Source organism: Microchirus variegatus, assembly GCF_963457635.1.
Source record: "Microchirus variegatus genome assembly, chromosome: 2".
NCBI classification, from domain to species: Eukaryota; Metazoa; Chordata; class Actinopteri; order Pleuronectiformes; family Soleidae; genus Microchirus; species Microchirus variegatus.
Window position 1 is genome coordinate 16,570,656 of NC_139803.1, and position 22,394 is coordinate 16,593,049.

Genomic DNA, 22,394 nt, shown 5'->3' on the forward strand with positions numbered 1-22,394 from the left:
TATGAATGAGAGCTGGTATCATCCAGGAGCCTGGTTGTAGGTGACATCTCAGTTGTGTATTCGCGTACTCGTCATAGTATAGTATGTCATCCAAAAATGGTAAAAAAAAAAACGTCATAGTATGTCGTCCAAAAATGGTAAAAAACTTCATAGTATCGCATGACGTCCAAAATTTACAAATTGTATGACGTATTTGTCAAATTTCAACAGTTGAGCAGCCATGAATGTAATATCACGTTTGTCCACCGGAGGGCAGTTTAGATAAATCCATTTGGAATCTTCCACTTCCTGTTTGCCAGCAGGAGCCAGCAGGAGCAGGAGGAGGAGCAGTGAGGACAAACATGTGGTAACTGCTGCTTAAAAATGATCCACACATTTCTCAGATGTTCTATTGACGCTCTGTTTACATTGATTTCCATTGTTAACATGTGACTTTAGTGAAAACCACATTCACCTGTTTGCTGCTTTTTCAGGCTGGAGCCAGTCCAAGTCAACTGCAGCTGTTTGGAGCTCTTCAGTGTTCACTATTATTTGTCCTAAATGAAGTCTAATAAATGTGCGGATGATTTTTAAGCAGCAGTTACTGGACACCTGGCCCCCAACTGTCTGGTGGACTTTTCAGGGAGTGAACCCATGTCATTTTATTAAGTTTTTTTTTTGTCATGTCTGTGGGGGGCACGAGCTCAGCCCCGATCTCCCACCACTAGTGAGTAATCTCTTGGGACTGCGAGCCATCACCACACTGGCACAATGTTAAAGTTGCGAATGAAACCACTACACCACACATCCCTGATTCGATTCCCACTTGGAACAAGTACCTTTATGCATGCAGTATTGAAAGGCTTCCAAATTTTGCAAATAAGCACAGAAGGACAAAGAGCTCATGGGACTAAGAGAATGACTCAAGTTCCTGAGATTCGTGTGAGTATTGGTTCAAATCTTGCATGGACTGATTTTTAAATACAATATTCAACCACAAACAGTAAATAGGAGTTCGAAAAATGAAAGATAGAGCGTGGAGTTAGCTCAACTGGTTAAGGAACAGTCCTCAGGATCCTGAGGTTGTGGGTTCAACCCTTAGTTCCTGTGAGTATGGGTTTGAATCTTACATGGACTGAATTTTGAATACAATATTCAACCACAAACAGTAAATAGGAGTTCGAAAAATGAAAGAAAGAGTCTGGAATTAGCTCAACCGGTTAAGGAACAGTCCTCAGGATCTCGAGGTTCTGGGTTCAACTCCCTTATATGCCAACATTTAAGGTTCCACATCCAAAGTGAACAGTCAAAAGCAACAAGAGCTCCTGTATCTCTCAGGGATGTGTGGCGTGGTGGTTTAGTTCACAACTGTAAGGTTGTACCAGTCTGGTGGTGGCTGGTTCGAATCCAAGAGAATACTCGGTGGTGCGGAGCGGCAATAAAGTGGAGGATGGGTGGGACCAGGGGGGGCTTGATCCCCCCCCCGGCGTTTCGGAGACATGAAAGGAGAGGGGAGGCTCTTCAGAGACAAGACAGGAAGGGGTCATGCATGGGTGAGACATGAAAGCAGGGGGTTATGCATGGGGGACACATGAGAGGAGGAGGTTTTACTGAAGAAAGCGGCCTAGTAGTAAAAGTAGTAGTAGTAGTAGTAAGCGGCCTAGTAGTAGTAGTAAAAGTAGTAGTAGTAAGCTGCCTAGTAGTAGTAGTAGTAGTAAAAGTAGTAGTAGTACTTTTAGTAGTAAAAGTAGTAGAAGTAGTAAGCGGCCTAGTAGTAGTAGTAAAAGTAGTAGTAGTAGTAGTAGTAAAAGTAGTAGTAAAAGTAGTAGTAGTAGTAGTAAAAGTAGTAGTAGTAGTAAGCGGCCTAGTAGTAGTAGTAGTAAAAGTAGTAGTAGTAAAAGTAGTAGTAGTACTTTTAGTAGTAAAAGTAGTAGAAGTAGTAAGCGGCCTAGTAGTAGTAGTAAAAGTAGTAGTAGTAGTAGTAGTAGTAAGCGGCCTAGTAGTAGTAGTAGTAAAAGTAGTAGTAGTAAGCGGCCTAGTAGTAGTAGTAGTAGTAAGCGGCCTAGTAGTAGTAGTAGTAAAAGTAGTAGTAGTAAGCGGCCTAGTAGTAGTAGTAGTAAAAGTAGTAGTAGTAAGCGGCCTAGTAGTAGTAGTAAGCGGCCTAGTAGTAGTAGTAGTAGTAGTAGTAAAAGTAGTAGTAGTAAGCGGCCTAGTAGTAGTAGTAAGCGGCCTAGTAGTAGTAGTAGTAAAAGTAGTAGTAGTAAGCGGCCTAGTAGTAGTAGTAAAAGTAGTAGTAGTAAGCGGCCTAGTAGTAGTAGTAGTAGTAGTAGTAGTAGTAGTAGTAAAAGTAGTAGTAGTAAGCGGCCTAGTAGTAGTAGTAGTAGTAGTAGTAGTAGTAAAAGTAGTAGTAGTAGTAGTAGTAGTAGTAGTAGTAAAAGTAGTAGTAGTAAGCGGCCTAGTAGTAGTAGTAAAAGTAGTAGTAGCAAATCACTCAGGTCAGATGTTAACAACAGTTGTAAACAGAACATCTAAGAAATGTGAGGATCATTTTTAAGCAGCAGTTACCAGCAGCTACACCTCGTCCTCACAGGTGTCTGCATGTGTGGACCTTGTGAATATAGATTTGCCTCCGGTGGACACATGTGGGGACGTATTCTTTGTCTTTCTGTAACAAACAGACAAATGAAGCACATTTCAACAACACGCAGTTAAACTATAGAGTGTCATCCAAAATCTGTCAACGATGATGACATACTAAACTATGACATTAAATACTGAATTTTAAAGAAGTTTAAAAGTGTCAGGCATTGCTTTTAACCCTAATGCTCCAATTTAAAACACCGTCACTAACGCTGGGTGATTTTTACCCAATAAAAAGTACTTGTCATCAAGACGTGTGTGTACAGTGTTCTAAGAAAATCATCATGAGGGGACCTGGTTTTCATGAAAATCACATACATGGTGTTCTAGGGTTAAGGGGGTTTCAATGCATACAACTAAATGAATTATGCATCATGACGGAGGAATCTAAGTAATTTCAGCCAACCCTTAAAGAGGGCGAAAAGAAGTATGCCCACCACCATATAAGCTGTAGTTTCACAAAATTGACACCAGGTGTCATCATGACAACTGTAGTGAGCACTCACCCACTCACTCATCTTCTACTGCTTTATCCTCCATATGAGGGGGGTGCGCTGGCGAAATGTCCATCTCACAGGGCCACATAGAGACAAACAACCATCCACACTCACACCTACAGCCAATTTAGGTTGTCCAATAAGTCCTAATTCCCAAATCTACATGTGGACTATTTTGGACTATGGGAGGAAACCTGAGAACCCGGAGTAAACCCACACACACATTGGTCAAAAAAAACAACAATCCTGCAGTATTTTGGTACATTTTTTAGCTCTTTCAGTATTTAGCTCTGTAAGTTTGTCCCAAAGATGGGAACTGATGAAGAGAAAGGTAAACATAGTGGAAAAACATACACACAGGATGGAATTAATGACACATGCTCCTTTGGGATTTGTCAGATTATAAACAAGGTACCATCATTTCCAGTTAGTGGGAGAGTCCAGGTTGTTTGAGGTGTGGTTGTGGACACAACTTAGACAGTACCTTATATATGAAGCAAGAATATATAATACTAATCTCCTCTAATGCATACAGGCGCTAGAGAGATCAGCTGATCGTCAGCTTTTTCCTGTCTATCCAATAGAGCAACAAAACACTCATCATCTCTGCAAACACCATCATCTTGCTAATCCTAACCCCCTAATCACTGCACAGTCTTCACATTACATCACCATCCTTCTTTGGCAAAAAAAGGAAATCCATCACCACCAGTATTTGGAGGTGGTAAGGTATTCATTTGGTTGCTGCTCGGCCAGATGCCTTCAATCTCATCATCACCCTGCATGTATAGATTTAGATAAATTCTGAGCCTTAAATGGTTCTATCTGAAGGGCTAACCCTAACCCTTGAAGGACTGATCTTGTCTTGTTTTTAAAAAACTGCCGACAGTGAGGTTGGGAGAAGCCACAATTACAGAGAACATTATGAGTCCAAGCCTGTTATGAGTTATCAGTTTGGTTTCGTCACCTTCTCTCAGCAATTTCCAAATCTGAGAGAGTATCTAAGTGTAGCTCCGGGGTACATTCTAAACCACTTAGCTTTTTCTCACTGTTTTTCTGATTTTTAAACCATTTAAGTAAGTTTTTTATCCTTTTTTTTTTTTTTGCTTTCTTTAGCACCCATCCATCTTCCCACCTCTCACCAGTCACATACAGTCTGTGCTTCCCTCCGACTCCTCACAAGGAATGTATGTCCAGCCTGAAGGATTTGCCTTCAAGTTATTGCAGAAACTTACACCGCTGGCTTGGATTCCAGCTAAGTGTAAAGGTCACTGCTACTCCCACACGTAATGGCAATGACTCCACAGTTGCGCTCGCTCAGACCCCGTCCAATCCTCACTCCCCCACCACCCGCAGGGCCTGCAGATTACATTCCTGCCTCTGCTGCCTCTTATCAGGACTTCGGAGTTTGACACAAACAGAGCACAGCTGGACCACAGAGTGCAAAATTGTCAGTGATTGTGTCATGTAATACTTAATTGCAGAAGTCATGCACCTGGAAACATCAACTCTTTGTGAAAACTCTGCTTTGTGCATCCTGCACGGCCCGAGCTTTGACCAAATTATTGCATCTCTGTTGTATGTAACAAAAAAAATCATCATCATGATTTAAAACGCATCCCCTCAGCAGGCCTCAGTATAACATCGACTAAAGGCATGTCTCAACGGCGACTCTAAACTGAGATAGAAAACCTCCCCCCTAAAGAGTGTTATTCTTGCCTGACTCAGATGTTATGGAGCCAAAGAAGCCTCTGGTGCTTAAGCAGAGACTGTCAGAGTAAAGAGGTAGTTCGTTTTTATGATACTTTATTGTGTTTATTTGTGAGTAGATTTATTAAAGTATTTATTTTGTTCAGTGTATTAAACATCTCCACTGTTATTGTGGAACAGTAGAAGATTCCAGGCCTGCTCATAAAGTCTCAGGCTCTGCCCCGATGTGAGCATCAGCCAATTGTGGGGCAATCACTGATTCAAATCTTACAGAGCCAAAGACCCTGGGGCTTAGGATAAGACAGGCAGAGGAAAGAGGTAGTTTGTTTTATGATACTTTATAGTCAGGGCCTTTTGGAACCTGCCTGGGCTTTTGGTAGAAGTAGGGTAGTAGAAAACAGTAGAAGAGTTCAGGCCCAGCATGTTGACCACAAAGCCTCTGCCCCCTATGTGAGCATCAGCCAGCTGATGACCCTCCAGATCAAATTGCAAGCTTCTTTCACCCCACTGCACGACAAGCAAAACAAACTTAACCAAATGCTCACCTAAGAGATGCGATGTCGAGATGGTTTGGTCCAGAGGAGTACAGTTTCATCTTCAGTCAGAATTGGTGGCCTAATGATGACATAAAAAAACAAAAATACATATTTCTTAAGATACTGTAGAATTTGGTGGGGGAAACATTTTGACAGTTCAAGGTAGGTGTGTGTGTTTGTAACGCAGTCATAGCATTATCCAGCTATGACTGCGTCACTACCTCATGGAAAAAAAAAGGTACAGTCCTTTCTGCACGTCTTTCCTAACATGTCCCGACTGGTATATTGAAACCAGGGTTATTCTTGAGGAAAACATCTGGCTTGAATTAAAACCCTCTCCTTCCCTCCCTCCTTCCTCCCCCACACATTGGCTCTTTCTTACTACAGTTGTAATTCAGCATCTGTCTCACTCTCTCTCCTCCCCACTTATTCATTCTCTCCTCCCATTTCCCAATAGCTACCTCCTCCTTGGACCCCCTGCGTTTCACCTCCTATGCCCTGCCTCCTCCCTCCTCTCCTCTCGTCTCAATAGTGATCGACACTTTGTGTGTACACTGCATCATGATGCACGGAGGCAGCTTCTGGGGAGTTTCCTTGTTCCTGTCTTTGACTTTAGGATGGGCGAAGGCTCAGCAGACCAATTACACCAGGTAGGTGAGGTTGCAGTGAGTGAAGAATGTGTGTGTCTTGTCATTTATGGACTACTTGTTGGAGAACTTACAACTTAAGACTAAAGAAAATACTCTGAATTCCTTCCTCTGTTTGTTTGGGCAAAGATTTGTCATTCTGGCTCATAATTTCATCCACACTGAGCCACCACAGATGTTAATGCTTTTAGTTCGACTTGTGGGGTGAAATCAGAGCAACTTGGCTCTGTTTCTAGACATCTAGAAGCGAGCCGTCTGACGTTACTGGGGTTCAGCAAACTTACTTCTGTGTCTGACTTTCCAAGAAAGTATTTTTCCATCACGTGTAACTTAAGTTGTCCTGACTGGTGTTTACATCTCTCGATGGTATATGTTTACTTCCTCAGAGCTGGAGATGAAGAACACACATGTATCACGTGTATCATACTGTAACTGCACAGCAAGTTAAATTTTTGATGATCCCAAAGCAACATCCCACACCACAGACTAAAAGGACAAAGAAAAAAAATAACAGACTTTTATCTTGGCTCCAAAACATTACAATAAAAATGTCCAATTGGCAACAGTCTAAACCAGGAATCGACAGTGAAATGACCAAATCAGCCCTGTGAGGGTTTTACGCAATGGAATTTATGGGGACACAATACATATGAGGTTGTTGGGGGCTTAAAAATGTGCTCGTCAGCTTCATGTGAAAACTGAGCTGCAGCTTCGAGACGTTTCTTCACTGAACACACATTTCAGTGAAGAAACGTGTGTTAAAATGACAAACAGTAGTGAGTTCAAGTTAAACATTATTCAAATGCATAATTAAAAGAATGGTATTAAAATGAGAGATGAGAGAGAGCCAGACCTTACTGTCTGTAAGCCTACCTTTACTCTTTAAAGGGATATAGTGTGGTTGTATCAGCTACTGATAGAAAGCCTGGCTCCTTGCATCAAGAACCAGCATAATACAGACAGGCTCACAATTAGCGCTTTTCCACTACCCAGTCCCGGCACGGCTCGACTCGGCACGGAATGATTGAGATTAATTCTTTGCTTTTCCATTAACGATAGATAGATAGCACATAGTATAGTGTATGTAATAGTGTATGTAGTGACAGAGAGCGGCGAGCCGCATCACAAACCCCTGCTGGACAATTCTAATGATTCAGTACACTGAAAATAACTGCTTTACAAGTCACTTGTCACAAGTTTGCGTGTCGCATATAAATCAATGTCACAGCAGTTTCATGCAGCCGTGCTATGATGGCTCCGCCCACGTTGAGGAGTAATGGAAAACCCTACCAAACCGTGTCGAGTTGAGGCGTGCTGGGACTATGTTGTGGAAAAGCGTCATATCACTGCAAACATGGCTGACAAATGTCTCACCTATTCAATTGTATGTTTTCTTAAATATGCTATATATATAAGAAATCTATGATACTAAGTCATAGAAGGACCAAAATATGTCATCAGAGAGAAGGAAAAATGTTTCACTGACATAATAGCTTTACTGCTAACAATGCTACAGCCATTCAAAATGTATGTCTTTACATTCACTAGTGCAGTGCCCGTAGGAAGTATGTATTCCAATAGCGGGAGCTGAAGAAGACGTTTCAGTTATAGTAATGCAAGATAAGGAACGTAAAGGCTAAAATAATACAAATATTGTGCAACCTCATTAGGCACAACTCAACAGCTAGCTACGCTAATGCTAATCGAAAATGAAAACTTTTGTGTTGTGCCTCGTTTGTATTATGCTAGCCCTACACTAATCCTAGCTTTGGAAACAGGTTCGCCAAGTTAGCCGCAAAGTATTAGCATGCTAAAAGGTGAATGGACACCTCGTCGTTTCAGTATAACACCATGTTCTGCAGTGAACCTTGTGAAAATGTCTCACCCACCGTCAGCACAGACTCTTCACTCCCACCTCCCCGCGCCAGACAGCGCAGCTGCTGCTGATGAGCCGCTGCCTGCCTGGTGTAGCGAAAACTCAGCGAAACTCAATGTTCAAAAAAATTTAAAACTTAAGCATTCCTGTGGTTGACGTCACTAGTGGTTGTCACGTGGTCGCACCACCCACCAGCAAGCACCCAATAACACATCTCGTGCCAGCAGAATTAGTCAAACACTGAAGCTACAGCTCGGGTTTGATATGGTGGAACATTTCCTCACGACCCCTCTCAAAAGTGTCCCAATCCTCAACCAGAGGAGAAGAAGACACAAGTGTCTGCAGTGGAAATCTGTGAAAATATAGATGGCTGAGAGCACAGAGGAAGTTGAAGACAGATATGCGTGTGGATACATTTCTTATGGATAGGGAAGCCAAACAGGAAACTTCAGCCAAAGTTTGCGACCACTATCTACTTATCTCTCTTCCACTTGGTTATTTATGTTTTTACAGCCTGTTGTTGTTGCCTCGTCTCCCCTGGTCATGTGATTTCTCCACTGTTGTGACTCTGCTGCAGCTCAGGGACACTTTTTCACCTTCAATCTCTACCAAATAACTTGAATGTTTTTAAAAAATAAAACAGATGGCAGGAACGTCTAGGTGAAGTTCCAAGTTGTGGAGTCTTTGGCAACCGCTATTTTCGGGGCCCATGGCCAAGTGGAAGGGACTTGGGCTTGTAACTGGTTGCCAGTTTCTATCACTAATTGGTGTGTGTGCAAATAAACCTAAGTCACTGTTTTCTGCTTTTATCTTGTAAACGGCTTACTCTTTGCACCAAAGATCCCAGAGGAAAATGTGTGATTTTATATAATGCGTAACTTTGATGTTTGAAATCCTTCATTAGTATTTTCCTGTGAAATGTATTTACCAAAAGAGGAAGCTATAAGTCAGCAGGTTCCATGTGGAATGGATTTATTGAATGAAGTGTGTCTGCCTCTGTTTGTTGACATTAAGCTTTCGGTTTTGCTTGTGTTTTTTTTTTTATGTTGTGTGCCATTTGAAATCTTCCTACCATCCATTAACATTTAAAGGAAGGAGGAAGCATAAAGTCATGTACTAGTCTGAATTTCACCATGTTTTTTCCTCACAGTTGCCTTCCTCTTATGTTTATAATACAAATTAGTAATTTTGCTGTTGTATTTGTATTTGCATATATATGTATTTGTTTATACAGTATTAAACTTTTTTTTCATGTAACTCTTACCTCTGCCAAGTCAGCAACTGATTTTGATTAAATTGTCGGAAGCTATGTTTTACACAAACTGAGCATTTTTGGCCTCAGTTTGCATTCTTTTATAATAAATATTTATTAAATACTGAGCATGTCGTGGCTCTGTATAAAAAGGAGTAGAAGAGAGTCAACTAAACGACTGTCTGTGGGAGTTGAGATAGTTATTTATGCACTATTTTAATGCTGTGACATTCTCACGAGTCTTCCCCCGCCACCCATCTTCCCATCTCCTTTCTTACAGGCCTGTCTTCTATTGTGGAGGCGACCTGGTTTCAGACTCAGGCTTTGTTGGCAGTGAAGGTTTCCCAAGCTCCTACAAACCCAACAGCAAATGCACCTGGCGTATCACTGTGAGTCAGTCAGTGTTTGCATCTCTAAATGCTGACTGTCCTTTAGTCAGTCTTTCTCTGTCACTGACTCATGTACAATCTGGTTTCCAGGTCCCCGAGGGAAACGTGGTCATGCTCACCTTCCGCATTTTTGACATCGAGGCCGATTCGCTGTGTCGTTATGACTATCTCGACGTTTACAATGGTCATTCCAACTTGGTGCAAAAACTGGGTCGCTTCTGTGGAACTTTCCGGCCTGGTGCTCTCATTTCGACCACAAACACCATGATGTTAGAGATGGTGTCGGACGGGGAGACTCAGGCAAGAGGGTTTGTGGCCTATTTCAGTGGAACCAAACCATATGTGGAAGGTATGTCGTTACATTTTAGAGTGATGATTCATTTAAGACAACAATTATTGGCATGAGATCATGGACATTTTAGTTTTAAATGGTTAAGGGAATAGATCATGTTTGGGAATGCTACCCAAGATTTCCCAAAATGTTAAATAATAAGTATTAAAAGCTTCATATAGAATATGGGATTATATTTTACCGTATTGACACATCTATTTTTAAAAAATGTCAAGGATCTTGACCCAAAATGCACCTATATTAACAAGTATATTAACAGTTGTTAATGTGTATTACTCAGTGATCATCATAGTAAAAGGTAGGACAGATGAGGACCAGAATGTTCTCAATTTAGCTAATTATGCAATTATTTATCAATCATATTAATATTATTCATATTATATTATTAATTCTTAATAAGGAACATTAGGAATAAGTTTAATGTTTAGGCCTCGATAAAGTAGTACAGAGAAAATCATCTCTCAGACAATTGCGCAGCTTATATAATGGAGATCTATGATGTAACATGTGAAATGGCAATTTATTATAAAGTTAGTGAACCTACGAGGATTTGTAAACAACTGGTTGTTATCTGTGAGCAATTATCCTTAATGGAGTATTCTAAAACTGTGTCAGACCAACAGTTCTGTGGGGGGAAGATAACAAAAGCCCAGGGAGAGATCACAACGCCCAACTGGCCGGACAAGAAATACCCACTGGGAGCCAGCTGCTCATGGCTTATCACTGTGGAGCCCGATATGGTTGGCTGCAAACTCAACATGCTAACATTTCATTTACCAAACTATGAACACAAAACACATGGTGAAACCACTCACACCTTTTTGTTTTTGTTTATGAACCAGGTAATCCAAGTGAATTTCGATAAGTTCGTCTTGGAGGCCGACACCTATTGTCGGTTTGACTACGTGTCGTTCTACAATGGTGGAGAGAAAGATGATTCGCACCTGATTGGAAAATACTGTGGTGATCAGACCCCAGAGTGAGTTACGTCATTTTTGAATAAGTATGATAGCCAAATTAAAGGTTCAGTGTGTAAAAATTAGTGACATCTAATGGTGAGATTGAATACTACGATAAACGCAATTCTCCTGTTCGCCAAGTGTATAAATAATGTCGTTGTCAGCAAGCACGCTGTGTTGCATGGTTTGGTTTGGTACAGTATGGTACAGTTTGGAATGGTAAAGACCGAGTATGCAAAGGACAGTATGCGAAGGACGTCATTGACACAATATCAATAGTTTCCATCCGTTTCTCCGAACAAGATGTCAAGTTTTGAAAGAGAATAAATTGCGGGTGTTGAAGAAACATCGGTCGCAAGAGAGTGACGGTTTTTTGTCACCCAATCAGCTCTGGTATCCCCAAGGGAAGGGAGCCAAAAACGGAATGGTAGGAGTTGTTTATTTTGGTACTATTCCTAATGGAAACGCTAAAGAATACATATACTGACTCACCCATCTTCTACTGCTTTATCCTCCACATGAGGGTCACGGGGCTGGTACCAATCCCAGCTGATATAGGGCATGGTACACCCTGGACAGGTCATGTTTTTGGACTGTGGAAATAAACCAGAGAAGCTGTTGAAACATGATGGCACAAAATGGCAGGCATGTCTAAAATACACATAAAAAACGTATTCTCAGGATTGTTTAAAGGTGATTATGTAGTGATATAAACATAAATATACTAATGTTACACAGTGAACTTTTAAAGCAGTTTTGAATCAACAATCCATCATTTCACACCTTTTCTGTCTCCTGTGCAGACCATTTCTTAGCAATGGCAACGTGCTCCTGGTCCAGTTTGTGTCCGACCTCAGTGTCCCATCCGACGGATTCCTAGCCCGCTACACCAGCGTCCCTCGGGGTTCTCAGATCACAACAGTTGACTCAGGAGCTGGAACAAGAGCCATCCCCCGAAAACCTGCAGTGAAACCTCAACGTCCAGTAGCGACTGTGAAGCCTCCTGTAGCCACCCCCAAGTATGTACCACCTCCACCCCCTGAGCCCACCGAGAGTCCTAGACCAGTCAAGCCTGTGAGGACCCGTGGACCGGACAGCACAGGCCAGGACAGGAGGACGCCAGTCACTAGACCAAATGGAAAGAGGCCTGGTGAGTGTGTATGTGTGTGTGTGTGTGTGTGCATGCACTGGTTGTGTCTATAAACATATGTTAATATCTAATGTACCCTTTGTGTGTTTAGTGGCTCAAAATCCACTGTGTGCCAAAGCCTGTAAAAGACATGGAACCATCAAGACCAGTTTCTGTGCAAGTGAATTTGGTAAGTTTCCTACTGTTCACTACTTTTTCTTTTCCATTTCGGCCCCTTCTCTCTCTCATTGGATTGGAACATATTTGATTTGGCAGAGATTTTAAGTCAGATTCCTCTCCTGTCACAAGTCTCCCATTTATCTGGGACTTGGAACCAGCACTAGGAGTACACTGGATGTGGCCTCATGTGGATGGGATCAATGTAGAGCAGGAGCGTCAAACTCAAATGACCTGGAGGCCAATGAGCATCTAGTCTTGTCAAGAGAAAAGAAAAGTGGAGAATAAAACAGCTGTTCAGTAGCGGGTGTAATATGAGCTTCAAATTATATCACAATATTCCATCCAATATTCCGTCATAATAAAGATATTCATGATGATATTTCACTGAATTTTAAAGTAAAAGTGCTTGATATTGGAATGATGCTAAATAAAACAATTGATATCCAAAACAGGGCTACTACTTTTACACCTATAATTTAGAGTGTCCAATTAACCCCATCAATTATTTACATTTGTTTCAAGCCAAGCCAATTTCACTAGTCCATGGGGTGCCCACAAGTTTCCTATTGTTCGCAAACACCATTATTGTCTAAGTTCTTCTATGAATTTGCAGTCTTTTCTGAACCAACCATTGTGACCCAATAAAATGTGATCATTTTTGCATGATATCATGTTTCTGACCATTTTACTGCCATTTCTGCAACTGTAAAACCTTCACAGTCAAGTGATATCCATCCATCCATCCATTTTCTACACTCTTAGAATTAAAAGTGCTAAGTAGAACCACATCAGGTTCTTCGGCTTGTCCTCATAGGAGAACCCTTTTTGGCTCCAGGTAGAACCTTTTATAAAGCTTCCACCTGAAACCCTTTTGGAGGGTTCTACCTAGAACCCAACATAAAGGGTTATACTTAGGTTATACCTAGAATTGTGTGTGTAAGGTTCCACCCAGAACCCCCATGAGAGGTTCTACAAAGAACCCATACTGGGGGTTCCACCAAGAACCCTTTTAAAACCCTTTATTCAGGAAAGGGGTTTTAAAGGGTTCTCTGGATGACAATGGTTCTTACTGGAACCATTAGTGTTACCAAGAACCCTTGAAAAACCCTTTCTTTGGGAAAGGGTTTTTCAGAAGCAAATGGTTCCAGGAAGAACCTCAGCCCTTGAAGAAGAACCTATTTGGAACCCTTACAACTGAGCAGGAGTCCAGATGCTGGCTTATATTTTAGAGAATGTGACGCTCCATGCTTGTAGTGAATCCTTATTCTTGGCAATTAAATCATAGATAGAAACTGTACTAGAAAAATAAACAAGCTCCCCCATGTGGATTAGAGAAGTAATGGAAATATAAGATCCCAGAAAAAAACAAACCTTCAAAGAAATTTGACCCATCTGTGAATGTTGAGCCAGTGTCTGGGAATGTCTGATATACAAAACAGTCAGATATTCAGATTGTGTGTTCTGACTGAGCCTTCCTTTTTTTCTAGTGTTAACTGGTAAGGTGACCTCTCTGGCCCCTGGACCCCGTGGGACTCTTAATGTTGGCCTCTCCATTATTAGGACTTACAAGGCAGGTCGAATGATAATCACGCAAGCAGGAGAAGCCATGTCCGTGAAGCTGGTGTCACAGTGCAAGAAGTGCCCGTTGTTCAGAAGAGGTACGCACATTTCTTGGAATCACAAATGCTCAAATTTAAAATTGGTATATAACTGATTCTTTTTTTTTTCTCTCTCCAATGAAGGTGGCGACTACATTATCATGGGTCAAGTGGATGAGAACGGACAGGGTACCCTGCAACCTGGTGCATTCACAGCTCCCTACAAAGCCCCACATCATAAACTTTTAACAAATATCCAAAACCAACCCTGTTAACCCTGCACATCTGACCTGACCAAAACATATCATTCACACACACACACACAAATCCAGAATATTCAATGTGAAATACACATGTACTGAAGCACAAACAATCGAGTAAAACATAACTTCATTTCCCCCTCCATCATTTTAAAAGGTATACAAGCACATCTTTCCATTAAAACACCTACCAAACCTTATGTTTGTAATTTATACATGAATAAAGGTTTTATATCTCTCTTACATGGCGTGACTGCATCATTATTTACACACTATATCAGTGTCAGCTCTCTCACTCCAATTGTGAGAAGTTAAATATGTGCCTCTGTCGCCACCAAGTGGATTGGATGTGTTGTAGCACTGTAAGTAACCAGGACATTTTTTTTTTTCAAGAGCGGATCAAGATTAAAATTTCTGACCATTATTGGCGACCTCTCTCAGAACCATTTCAAAACAATATAAAAAGACACAATCCTAGATGTTTCATTATCCATAATGGCCGATTACCTCAGATGCACATTTTTACAGAATCATCTTTTAAAATTGTCCCCCAATTTCCTGAAATTCCCAACAGAATTTGCCTTTCGTGCGCAAAAATGAGAATGCCCTTTAGAATTGCAAATAACAATTTTTTAGGTTGAATCGCATCTGTCAATATAATCATGGATTATATCATATCATCGTGGTGTTGAGTACATTTATTCAATTACTGCAAAAGTCAATGATATTCCTCAGGTGAATTAACTTAACCTGGACATTTTCACTTTATGACACTCTATAAATCCTAATACAATTGGAAATAATTGCAATTTTTTACTTCACTACATTTACTGACAACTTTATTTATTATCAGTGATACAAATCACAGGTATGTTACAATTTACCACGGTCAAATTATTCCATCACTGACACAGTATGTGCTTATGGCTTTACAGTAAATGTAATGGTGAGGGTGAATAAATAACCAATAGTGATAGTATAGGGTGAAATGACAGTTGCAACAAAAAGATACAACAGAAGACGCATATGTGTCTGTTTGTGAGCATCAAGTTAAGATAAGATTTTGATCAAAAATATCCATGAACGTATGTTATGGCTAATTGACCTCCGCCAAGGAGGTGTATGTTTTCGCCGGAGTTTGTCTGTCTGTCTGTTAGTGACAAACATAACTCAAAAAGTCACGGACGGATTTGGATGAAATTTTCAGGACATGTCCGCAATGGGACCAGGAACAAGTGATTAAATTGGCCGTGATCCGTAGACGATATAACTGGTTACAAAGCTCGCTGTCTGACTGACCATAACGTTATCACTGGTTACAACACTCGCTGTCTGACCATAACATTATCACTGGTTAAAACACTCGCCGTCTTTTTACAAAACATATTATAAACAACCTGAAATGTCTTGAGAAAAATAAGTGCAATTCCAACATTTTTATGCCCTATACGTTAACCATTAGTGGATTTCCACTCCTTTTTTCACCCTGCAGTTGAGACAACAAAATGAGTCTGTCACGGAACAGGACTCTGGAGGAGGCCAGCAGGGTGTATTTCGTAGGCACTGAGCCTGCGCTCTCCGAGTGCTTTTCTAGTTTAAGCTAGTTTTTTTGACAATAAATATACATCATTTGTTACTTTTAAAATGTCAGTACAGTTTTCAGAAAAAACATGCAATTGCATCTCACATGGGTCTATGAAACTGGTATTTATTAGTTTGTTTGAAATCTGGATCAGGACCCCGAACTGAATCAAAAAACATATTTTTTTAAATATAGGTTTCCTTATCAGCGAGTGACCTTGTTCACTTGTTCACCTTTGAGTTGTTTGCAAGAAAACGTCACTGTGTGGGAGACCGAATGTGGGATTGTGTTTTTGAGCACTTTCTCTAGTTACTCATTTGAATGACAACTTTATTGACGAATTGTAGTATAGCAAACTTAACTGACAAGTATAACAAGGATGTTTCATTACAGCAAGGAAAAAATCACAAATTTGCAAAGTGATGCTCGATGGACATTTGTATAGTGTATGCACACGATACATTTCTTTGAACTCCACTTCCGTTTAACGTAAAAGAAACTGGATTATTTCCATGGTTGTCGGCAGCAGTTTTGCAGGACACAAAATTCAGCTTGAGGTTGAGTAACAATATAAGTATAAAAAGGTTTTTTTTTTTTCTATAGTATAAAAAGTATAAAAATACACATGGAATAATATAAAAAGGAAACACTGGTCTCTTTAACAGTCAGTATAAATGATGATGAATTTTTACAATGCAAGTGGATACAACTGCAATTTGCAATAAACAACCTGACTTTGGGGATACATATTACAATCATAAATCCATCCATCTTCTCCTCACACCCATATGCTACCCTTCCCCTCCCTCTCTGAAGACCCCTGCTGGCCACAGCAGCCTCCTGCTGCGTCGGGCCTCTGGTTACGCGAGGCGGGCAGGTTCTTGTAAACGGCTCGGCTGTAGGGGATGAAGCACATGCCGAGCTGCAGGTGTCGGGCCAGGCGACAGAAGGCGGCGAGTGCCAGGACCAGCAGAGGGGTGAGCAGCAGAAAGCCCACAACCAGCAGAGCCACACAGCCGGTATCATCCAGCACGTCTGAGCAAAACACTGACGTTCCGTGGGGCTGCACCTGGACAGCAAGACGAGGAGGAAAACTGATGAGTAATGCCAATAACAGGACACACAAAAATGTGTTATCAAAGATATGATATGCACCATTTAGTGTCAATAAATAAATAATACATTTAAATGGTGTTAAATTGGTTTCCAACACTTATTAAATCCATAGAAATCTGTATTTGTAAATCTGTAAACTTCTTGATCAAACCCCTATTAAACATCAGCGTGAGGAAGGAGCTTTTGGTATGATTAGTTACAACAGTTTGTATTTTATTGCGTGTATTTGTCACTGATGGATCGTTATCCACCATGTTCTACCCTCAAAGCGCAAAAACAAATCTCCCGATCGCACACTGTTTCCTAAGAGACCGCTATAGAGTCAGAAATTACATAATTACACTGAAAAATTTAAATAGTCGACAAATGGAAAAAACCTTTAAATATAACCACCACACACATATAAGCTTTCTTACTTTAGTTTGAAATAAAAGCAAAATCAACCAGTTATATGAGAGAACTGGTTTACTTTAGTTGGAATGAATATAATTAAAATGAAAAGGTCATAAAACGTGGGTTATATAAACCAGTTATATGAAGAAAACTTTAAGTATTAATTCAATTCAATTCATTAAATTTGTCAACCTTTTTTCTACTTGAGCCCCACACACACACACACAATATTGCACAATTATTATTGTTACGACATTGACGGCATTGACTTCCATTCATTATATAGCCAGTTAATACCTTCACCTTCAACAAAGGCATTGCACAAAGTCACTGAAGCAGTGTAGTCACAGCTGGCAAAAATTAAAAAGTAAGTGCATAGGAAATCCAGTACAATTTTGTAAAAACAGGGTCAAATCTCTGGAAAAACATTTTTCTTTTCGCCGTATGTAGGTATTTCACAGCAGGGCTGGTGGGGTGAGGGGTGTGTGCGACACAGTGATTGACATACTAAATCATAGTCAATGTTCGGTATGTCATTTCTGTGAGAAGGGGTCTCTCAGTCAAAACAATAACAAAAGGATCTAGTTCAAACATCTGGAAGCAGCGAGTATTCTTGTTTTGTTTGATTTCTTGTTTTTTTGCTATATAGGGAGCACTTCTGGAGCAGAATGCACAAAACAAATGAGTAATCATGATCCATTAGTGACAAATACACACAATATAATGAAAAAACTCGACAACACCCTCGCTGGTTGTGAACATTTCCTTCCTTCCTGATGTTTCATAGTAGCCGCAGACATTATAGCAGAGACGGTAAAGCGGATGACGGCATTACATTTTACCGAAATAAAAGGTCAGTTTCCTTGAATAGAAATAAAAATAACCTTATGGAGAATGTCGGAAATGTTAAAGCTAATGTAACTAACTTCATCCAATCTCAGTCATAAACCACTGGTGAGCATTACCGTGGAGTGGCAGAGGAAGCCAAAAATGATCATGGACAGAGCAGGGGTGAGAATGATGCCGAACAAGACGGTGGCCAGCACGCCGTTCATCAGTGCGATGACCAGATTCTGTGCGGTGACAAGCACAGAGCACGCCCAGCAGTCCAGAGACCCCCTCAGTTCCAGCGGGGTGTCAGCAGCCTCACTGCTGCCCAGCGAATAAGGAGGGGGCACCACGACCCCTGACCCGATTCTGGAGGGGGTGCGTGGCTCAGACCGTTCAGACATCGCCTTCTCCAGAGTCCCGTTCCGTGACAGACTCATTTTGTTTGTCTCAACTGCAGGGAGGAAAAAATAGTGGAAATAGTGAATCCACTAATGTTTAACGTATAGGCATAATATTGTTGGAAGACATTTCAGGTTGTTCATAATATGTTTTGTAAAAAGACACTTAAAATACAGGGAAACATTTTCTGTGCTTCTTGTTGGCACACTTGAGATCAAATTGTTCTGCATGTGGCCACTAAACTAAAACGAGTTTGACACCCCTGCCCTAGATCCTTTGTTAGGGTTTAGCGAAGTGACCCAAATTTACTAAACAAAGTAGCTGTAGCTCCTGTATTTCTACAACTTTGGTGCAGGATAGTGAGCAGTTTACAAACTTAGGTTTCCACCTCGACAAGCCAACATGTTCTTATTATATCAGGAGTTGATTTTATTTTATTTTGTCGTTTAGTGAAATAGAATTAAACTAGAAAAGCACTCAGAGCGCAGACCTCCGCCAAGGCAGCTCAGTGCCGACAAAATGTTGTAACCAGTGATGGCGTCTACGGGTCACGCTCAAAATTTATTCACTCGTTACAGAAATTTCCTGAAAATTTCATCCAAATCCATCCATGTGAGCACTAAGGGTTAAAATGGCATGTTTTGTTGGATTTTTATGACAATACTTCTCTATATTACAAAATACTAAAACTAATAAAAAACAACAAGTCGAAATGAAATGAAAACAAACTAATGAAAAATCCAAAACTAATATAACCTTGGTGCTTGACTGTGTCAGTATCTCCTACATTCACACTTAAAAAACAAACCCTGAGCTATCCATTTAAAGTATTTTACATGGAATCCATATATAAATTAAATCTGTAAATATATTAAAAATACAAAGATTGCTTATCCATTAAATAACGGCCTCCTTTACGTAATGTTGTGAAAGGCGTGGAGAGTCAACACAGATAACAGCACAGCTTTAAGTGCGAGGAAATGGGCTCCACTGACCCCACCTCCAAACTCCAGGATAACCACGACCCAGAACAATGAGCCTGGAGCATCTGGAAAACTCTGAGAAAATCTCCGGATAGTCAGTGACCGGAGCCGCGTCACAGCACTGTTGAATAAATATTTCACAGTTTTTTTTAAGTGTGAGCTCTTTATGAGATTTAACTGACCTGGACCTTTCCCACATGTCACAAAGTTGATTGGAAAACAACAGGGGAACATTCCACCACCTCCCCCCACAATTTCAATAGTGTTAGCAGCCACTGTGCTAATAAACTATTTCTTCAACGATATTTTTAAGACCGTGTATCGCCTCTTTCCAGCATCAGATTTAAATCAAATCATTGATTAGATCAAATAATCTCCAAGAGATGTTTGGTAAAAATTAATCAAAACTTAATTTTATGGATTCCATTTTATACATATACACATAAATCTTAAGTAAACGTGTTGGGGGACCCAAACATATTTCCTGTAACCCAAACACTGGGTCAGGACCCAGTGTTTGGGTAACACTTGTCGAAAGGAATTAAATGCTAGTTACTTATGGTTTTCTTTTTGATACATTAAGCAATTCAGTGTCATTATGTTCCTGCAAATTTACTAATGCTTCCCTCCAATGTCTTTCTTTCATGTATTATTACATAATTTTTTTCACATGTGCGATAATGAAATACACAAACAAGTTTTGCCTCCTGTAGGCGTACTGGACATGTTTCGTATTACTTTAAAAAAAAGGTTCTCTTACTAACACACTCAGCCTTGCGCACTTGCCCTTTGATGACATCACCAATGCAGCCTTACAATATCCAAACCTGCCCTCCAATTTTTTCCATCGCCATAATAAAAGAAATTCAGAATGCTAAATTACACATTAAGTTGAGTAAAACTTAAAATTTGTGTTCAGACGATTATCAACACATTTCTGATCTTTATAATTCATATATTCTTTTAAAAAACAAACTATAAAAAGTGTTGTACTTACTGTGCGTTAAAACCTGTATCCTCTTGCAGTTGAGTGGTGGAGGCAGTTGATGGGACTCAGAGTCCAGAGCAGTGGTGAGAGGTCCCAGACAAAGAGAATTTCAAGAATTTCCCTGTGATGTATGTCTTCTCTTTAGGGAAACCCAGGTCTTGAAGTTGGTATTTGATTTAAAAAAAGAGTTAGGTTTATAAAAGTTACTACCTATTTTGTTGTCTATCAAAAAAAAAAAAAAAAAAGGGGGTAAAGTATCCTCAGAAATGTGCCCGTTGGTATGAAGCAAAAACTTCAGAAAAGAGCAGTGCAGACTTCAGGCAAACTCTGCTTTCCCACTGGCTTCAGAACTTCCTCTCCTGACATTCTGCTTCCTCACACGAACTCCAGTTTGAGATATGATTGAGTGAGAGAGAGAGAGAGTATCCTGTGTTGCCTTACACGTGAATACACAGAGAGCAGGCTGCACTGTGTTAAAGACGGCTGTTTCTGCTGGGCAGGGGAGCAGTGGGGGGGCTTTTTTCTGTGATAACCTCTGGAACCAGGGGGAGGGAGGAAGAGTGTTTGTTTGGACAGATTGTAGAGGAGTCAGGGTTTGCTGCCCAATCCTCTTTGCACTTTTTCCTCTCTTTAAAATAAAGTTAAAGTATGCAGAACTTTCCAATTGATTTAAAGTAATCCTCGTCAATCATCCTTAATGAGACACTAGCAGTGTGTGGGGGGGTATATTCTGCAGTGCTGGTATTTACGGTTTTCTTTGCTGTGTTTCGAGACATTTCTGCCCAGTAATAATCGGGCTAAAGTGGGTATTTGAGGCTTTGGTAAGAGCGGATACATTACCTAAAGAAGAAGGATCAATCTGAAAGGCCGAAGGTCACATCTGGAGGTCATTCGGCCCCTGAGACGAGCCCATGTTATGTCTTTCCTGCTCCTCCATTGAAACACTTATTCGCACTGCACATCAAGTTAGCACGCCTGTGAAAGAAATAAACAACTTTAATGTGGACTTTGAAAACACAGAGGGGAGTTATACAAGTCTAGTAAAGATGATTGAGTATAGCAAATTATTATATTATAAATGTGACCGGTATGTGCTTTTCTACTGGAATACAGCTGAGAAAATCAGGTGAAGCACATGGAGATTGCATTACTATATGGTAAACGGTCTTCTCTAGTCTCTCAAAGCAGGACTTTTCTTTCTTTCATACTCGCTCATACTTCATACACGCTGCAGACACAGCTGTCAGGAGCTCCACCACTGAGCTACTGTTACCCTATACTGCTGAATTCAACGGAAAACCATTTGCAGTGTGCAAAGCGTATATATACTGAGATCTACTTCTATAGTTGTCTATAAACTTCGAATTTAACAAGTCACAACTCATGCAAGCTACTGTGTCTGGGCTTGAGGAAGTGTGATTAATCACATCTGTTTACATGAAAAGTTGTCGCTGGCAGAGTTGCAAGCAGCCATTGTTGCCAACTTTGCCTCTGCATCAGCCAACAATTCCAGCATATTCTAACTTTAATAGATTACCACTGTGGCGACCCCTAATGGGAGAACCTGAAAGAAGAACCACCTCCCAAAATCCACAATTTTGAGGTTTCCCAAACTGCCCCATATTCCAGAATCGTCATCCCAATATTCTCTCTGCTGATGAGGGTGTGACCAATGAGACGCCACAACTCGGCAAAAGCGCTGCAGAGCCTTGTTAGTGAGGGTTGTTTGAGAGGCAGAAATGGCAGAGAACTGGCCCCTTTGACCTTTTGTGATGAAAAACAGAGCTTGGCTCTCAGAGAGCTGAAGGAAATGAGGACAGGGGAGAACATTGACTAATTTGGTGGGGCAATAAGCATCTGTCATGGGACTGATAAGAAAACCAGAGGGGCTCAGTTCAAAGGGTGAAATTAGTATTTTGATATGAAGTCTCATTTAATTTCATCTCACTCCGGGCATCTTTGTTTATTTGTTTCTGCTCAGAGGCAGATAGATGAACTCCCCAGAGAAAAGCAGGACATTGGAACGTTCGGTACAAGGAACAGGAGCTAATGCCATTAGGTCTGTGGGTAAGAGGAAAAAAAAAAAAAAAAGCGGGAG

The 22,394-nt window shown here is 40.7% G+C and overlaps 2 protein-coding genes across 2 annotated transcripts; one reads left to right on the forward strand and one right to left on the reverse strand.

Annotated features, from left to right (window-relative positions):
* The first annotated feature begins 5,901 nt into the window (after window positions 1–5,901).
* On the forward strand, window positions 5,902–14,241 carry pcolcea (procollagen C-endopeptidase enhancer a). The gene is made up of 9 exons (XM_083910787.1): window positions 5,902–6,012; window positions 9,418–9,526; window positions 9,617–9,875; window positions 10,494–10,618; window positions 10,721–10,857; window positions 11,641–11,987; window positions 12,079–12,156; window positions 13,634–13,804; window positions 13,889–14,241. Exons 1-9 carry the CDS (start codon window positions 5,924–5,926, stop codon window positions 14,017–14,019), a joined length of 1,446 nt encoding a protein of 481 aa, XP_083766913.1. The 5' UTR covers window positions 5,902–5,923; the 3' UTR covers window positions 14,020–14,241.
* Window positions 14,242–14,933: 692 nt separating this feature from the next.
* tmem88a (transmembrane protein 88 a) lies at window positions 14,934–20,583 on the reverse strand. Its single transcript, XM_083902915.1, has 3 exons — window positions 20,306–20,583; window positions 18,061–18,377; window positions 14,934–16,655 (listed from the first exon to the last, which is right to left on the reverse strand). Exons 2-3 carry the CDS (start codon window positions 18,361–18,363, stop codon window positions 16,365–16,367), a joined length of 594 nt encoding a protein of 197 aa, XP_083759041.1. The 5' UTR covers window positions 18,364–18,377; window positions 20,306–20,583; the 3' UTR covers window positions 14,934–16,364.
* Between the last annotated feature and the right edge of the window lie 1,811 nt (window positions 20,584–22,394).

Excerpts from the sequence above, each read along its gene's own strand:
- tmem88a (XM_083902915.1), bottom strand. The coding sequence starts at position 18,363 with ATGAGTCTGTCACGGAACGGGACTCTGGAGAAGGCGATGTCTGAACGG. Across the intron at positions 16,656-18,060 it reads GCTTCCTCTGCCACTCCACG|GTGCAGCCCCACGGAACGTC; the intron begins GTAATGCTCACC and ends CTTGCTGTCCAG.
- pcolcea (XM_083910787.1), top strand. The coding sequence starts at position 5,924 with ATGATGCACGGAGGCAGCTTCTGGGGAGTTTCCTTGTTCCTGTCTTTG. Across the intron at positions 10,858-11,640 it reads TGTGGTGATCAGACCCCAGA|ACCATTTCTTAGCAATGGCA; the intron begins GTGAGTTACGTC and ends TCTCCTGTGCAG. Across the intron at positions 11,988-12,078 it reads ACCAAATGGAAAGAGGCCTG|TGGCTCAAAATCCACTGTGT; the intron begins GTGAGTGTGTAT and ends TTGTGTGTTTAG.